This window comes from Mus pahari, chromosome X (assembly GCF_900095145.1).
Source record: "Mus pahari chromosome X, PAHARI_EIJ_v1.1, whole genome shotgun sequence".
Lineage (NCBI taxonomy): Eukaryota > Metazoa > Chordata > Mammalia > Rodentia > Muridae > Mus > Mus pahari.
In genome coordinates this window covers 1,661,350-1,665,704 of record NC_034613.1, presented here as the reverse complement: position 1 = coordinate 1,665,704, position 4,355 = coordinate 1,661,350, and the positions used below count along the sequence as shown (strand labels likewise).

Sequence of the window (4,355 nt, the reverse complement as noted above, 5' to 3'; positions counted from 1 at the left end):
TGTGTGTGTGTGTGTGTGTGTGTGTGTGTGTCTGTGTTGAGGTCAAAGGACAACTTGTGGGACTTCTCTCCTTCTGATGTGTAGGTCCTGGGTGTCAGACTCAAGCTGTGCGACTTGGTAGCAAGTGCCTTCCCTACTGAGCTGTCTTCCTGGCGCTCTTCCTCTGGTTCCATTCATTCATTAATCTTATTTACCTTAGTGTTTTACTAAATTAAATTCACTAAACCATTAAGTTTGCTAAATATATTTATTAAATGTCTATCATTTTAAAATTGACTTAAACAGAACTAATTCCATTAAGTTCTATTAAATTCAAGGCTGGACGAGAGAGAGAAAGAGAGAGAGAGAAAGAGAGAGAGAGAAAGAGAGAGAGAGAGAGAGAGAGAGAGAGAGAGAGAGAGAGAGATCTAGTTTGTACAGAAAAGTGGTGTAAATATTTCATCTCCTTTTGATTTGTCAATATGCATTAAAATGTTGTCTTCTCCAAAAGTCATCAGAAAGGCTTTGAGTTTGGTGTGTCACTCAGATTCCAAACATAATAGTTGACTTTGAGTCCACTGTATTTGTTTATTTTGATGCTTGCATTGAAATATCGCTCTCTGTGGCCAGGGGGATTTTTTTCTCTCATCATCTCCTTTTATCTACTAACACTCCCCATTATTTTGTGAGCCTGTTCTCACATCTTGCTATGACAGTATATCATGGCCTTGTACTTGGCCTGCTCTAAAACTGTAGAAAGCTATCTCATTAAGAAACCTTGCTTCCTTTTAGTGGAGAATCATGTCTAGAGACTCAGATAGGGGCTCCATGTAGGTGTTTCTACGAGATTGAGCACTGTTTTAAAAGACAACTAGGAAGTAAACATTAACATTTTATTATATTTGTGTGTGTGTGTGTGTGTGTGTGTGTGTGTGTGTAGGTCAAAGCACAGCTTGTAGGAATTGGCATTTTCCTTTTTAACACATGTATGGGTCCTGGGGATCAAACTCAGGTCATCAGGTTTGGCAGCAAGTGCTGTTACCCTCTGAGCCATCTCTCTAGCCCCCGAGAATTCACTTGTTATTGACCCTCATCTGCTAAGCGCTGATGTCCAGTGAATCACTTAGCATTATCCCCTGCAAAAGGAAGCACTCTGTCCTTGCTCGAGCTCTGCTCTTTGCGTATACAGGACCAAGTCTTTGGTGGTGAGAGAATTAAATGGGGTTCTTGAACAGATTTTTGCTGAGAAAATACTAGAGACCGGGCGTGGCCGTACCACTTCTTACTATGTCTTCTTTTTCCCCCTCTTCTGCTTTATTCTATTCTCTCCATCTCCCATCCACATAATGGAAGCAGGTGCCCGAAGTTACGTTGACCAGCAACCCTCAAGAAAAAGGTGACATCCCCAGAAGCAACCCACCTGTGGCTTTTACAGAGGTCCGCCAGGCACCTGCCATCAGGATTCTCCCAGCAACCTGTGGCCTGGGTGGCCCCCCAAGGGACCAGGCCTCAGGGCCCGATGCAAGTGATAGAGCTACTGGCCCCTTCCTGGAACCCACCCAGCAGCAGGTGGAAGCTATGTGGGAAAGTGGAGGGGGTCGAAAGGCCCCCATGGTAGGGGCTATGACAGATGAGCCCGCCAGGGGTTTGGAGATTGTGAGTGGCTTGGATGAGTTGCTTGGTGAAGACACCATTGACCAGGAATTGGAGCAGCTCTACCTGTCTCACCTGAGCCGCTTAAGAGCTGTGGCAGCTGGGGGTGGTGGGGAAGGCACTTCCCCCAGTCATGCTCTGGGCATACTCACGGACCGTGACCTGATCTTGAAGTGGCCTGGCCCTGAGAGGGCCCTGAACAGTGCTCTGGCCGAGGAGATCACGCTGCACTATGCGCGCCTCGGGTGTGGCGTGGAGCTCATCAAGGACACTGAAGACCCAGATGACGAGGGGGAGGGTGAAGATGGGCTCTCCATCACTCCTTCTAGCCCTGAAGGGTGCAGCCCTAAGGAATCGCCCCCAGAAATCCTCTCTGGAGCCCGCTCTGTGATAGCTACTATGGGAGATGTGTGGGTTCCATGGGCTGAGCGCTCTAGATGTGATAGCCCAGTGGTTCTGGGAACACAGGGTCAGTTCACTGAGAATCCAGAGAAAGGGCTGGGCAAGGACACCAACTCTTTGCACCTGAATAGGGTAATAGTTGGGGTGAGCAAGTCCCCTGGGGAGGCTGGGACCAAAAGCCAGATGGAGGAGGTACCTACTGAGCGGGAAAGTGGCTTGGTACCTATTTCTGAGAAAGAGCTGCCTGTACCAGTTCAGCAAGAGCAGAGCCCTGCCCTCCTTGGTCCCACAGGGACTGAAGTCTGTCTGTCTAGTGTAGCCAAGCCTCATGTGAACTCCCAGGATGAAGAGGGTGGAAGCCTGAATCTTAAGCCCCCAAAGAGGTCTCCCATGCCAGCAGCCCCTGCAGAATATGCGAATGGGTTGGCTCCTCAGCTCTGGGGGCCCTTGACCCAAACGTTGGGTGTCCTGGCTGGGCTCGTTATGGTCCCTGTGGCTTTGAACAGTGGTATGTCCCTTCTGGTGCTTGTGCTGTGCCTCTTTCTGGCCTGGTTCTCGTAGGGGCTGCCTGTAGGGTTAGCAACAGCAGGTTTCCTCCTCTCTGGGATCTGGAGATTGACAGTCCCTCTGTCACCCCAGAGTGTTGAGATGAGACCCAGGGCCTGTGTAGTGAGGGACTTTGATTTTGAGAGTGCTTGACTGGAGAGAGGCCTTCCCATCTCTGAGCTCTCCAGCCAGAAGTAGGCTTCCTGCAGTAGTATTTGTGGAGTGGAATACAATGGTGGATGGTGTAAGAAATTTTAGAATGGAACCAGGCATGCCCCCCACCCACCCAACCCCAAGCCTGTATTTATTTTTGTATAATTCTCTGGATGAGGGAGAGTGGTCATGAGCTGGTCTTGGGGCACAATTACCCAGAGATATATTTATTAACAACCAACCTGTGCAACCTGCTGGAGCTTTATTTTTAATTTAATTTATATAGAGTACATATTATTATATGCCACAATAGAGCTCTATGAGAAATGATGTGTCTTGCTGTGCTGGTCTCCTGTCTGGGCCTGAGTGTATAGGGTGGTCATGTTCTGGGGAATGGCCGTGGTCCATGATGGGAGAGGAGATGGCCACGGCTAGACCTACTGCTGCCTCCTCAATGTGTCCTTGAGGATCTGTATCTCTTTGCCTTGTGGTCCTAATATATGTGGTCCTTTGGCCGTGCATATTTTGTCTGGGAGCCTGTGTCTGTGTATATGGGTGGTTTCCGTGGGAGCCGAGAGGAAGGATTGGCGATAGTCATGCTGCTGCAGTGGTGGCTGAGCTCAGCTGTATATGGAGGCATGGATTAGCGACAAGGTTTGGAGGTGCCTGCAAAAAGCAGCTTTTGACACTAACAGGGAGACCCCTGAAACCCCTAAATGGGGAAGGCCCCAGAAAGGAGTTAATGTACTGTGAAAAATTTGTGTCAGATTTATTGTCCCCAGACATTGCATTTCTACTCCAAACAGGACACCCAGAGCTTTAAAAGAAAGCTTAGATGCATTTATTGCATGCAAATAAAACCTCTTGGCATAGCAAAATAAAACACAATATATTTATTTAATTCCCTTTACAGCAGAACTTTTTAAAAAGTGGTAATTGTTTTGGTGATTAATTTTTCTTCTTTTAGAGAGGTCTCAGACTGACTGGGAACTCAAAGTCCTCCCAATGCATGCTCCTAGCAGCAGGGTTATGGGTGTGTGCTAGCATGTATGCCTACAGGTACTACAAAACTCCTTACAGGAATGATCGTAGGAGCTTTTTCCATTTCCCCCATTCTTCCAATGTGTTGCTTTTCTGAAACTGCACCAATCTGTATTTTTTCCAGCAATGCTAAAAAATCCTGGTGAACTGTGCCCATCAAGTAGATTTGCCCAGGCAATGCCCATTGGATGAAATACATGGAAATGCAGAGAAGTGTGGCTACAGTTTCAGCTTAGCTTCACAAATCTTGCCGGACTGAGCACCACTTCTCTGCCCCGTGGACATAGTGAAGAGCTCCCGGTCCAGTGGGGGTGAGAGGCACAAAGAAATCTCTGTGCGGCATGCTCAGCGCACTAACCATGTTAAGTAACTAGGACTATATGCCTGGCTTTGAGCTGATAATTTTATGAGTATTTGAAAAAGTTCCTTATGTCAAATTGTATGAAAAAAGTAGACAAATTACTATCAATATATAACTTATGAAATTCATACCCAATAGGAACAGAAAATTTTAAGTAGTTTTATAACCATTGAAGAAATAGAAGTTTCACTGCACAGAAACTCTGGGCCCAGATGGCTTT

The 4,355-nt window shown here is 47.0% G+C and overlaps 1 protein-coding gene across 2 annotated transcripts in view; it reads left to right on the top strand.

The window, feature by feature from the left end:
- Ppp1r3f (protein phosphatase 1 regulatory subunit 3F) overlaps nucleotides 1-3,611 on the top strand; it is a 15,843-nt gene extending 12,232 nt beyond the window's left edge. The window contains exon 4 of one of the 2 annotated variants that reach the window (XM_021187525.1): nucleotides 1,333-3,611. In XM_021187525.1, the coding sequence (XP_021043184.1) occupies nucleotides 1,333-2,595 (1,263 nt within the window). In that variant the 3' untranslated portion in view covers nucleotides 2,596-3,611. The remainder of the gene's footprint in view (nucleotides 1-1,332) is intronic. The other variant, XM_021187526.1, reaches the window with a different exon arrangement.
- Nucleotides 3,612-4,355: the final 744 nt, after the last annotated feature.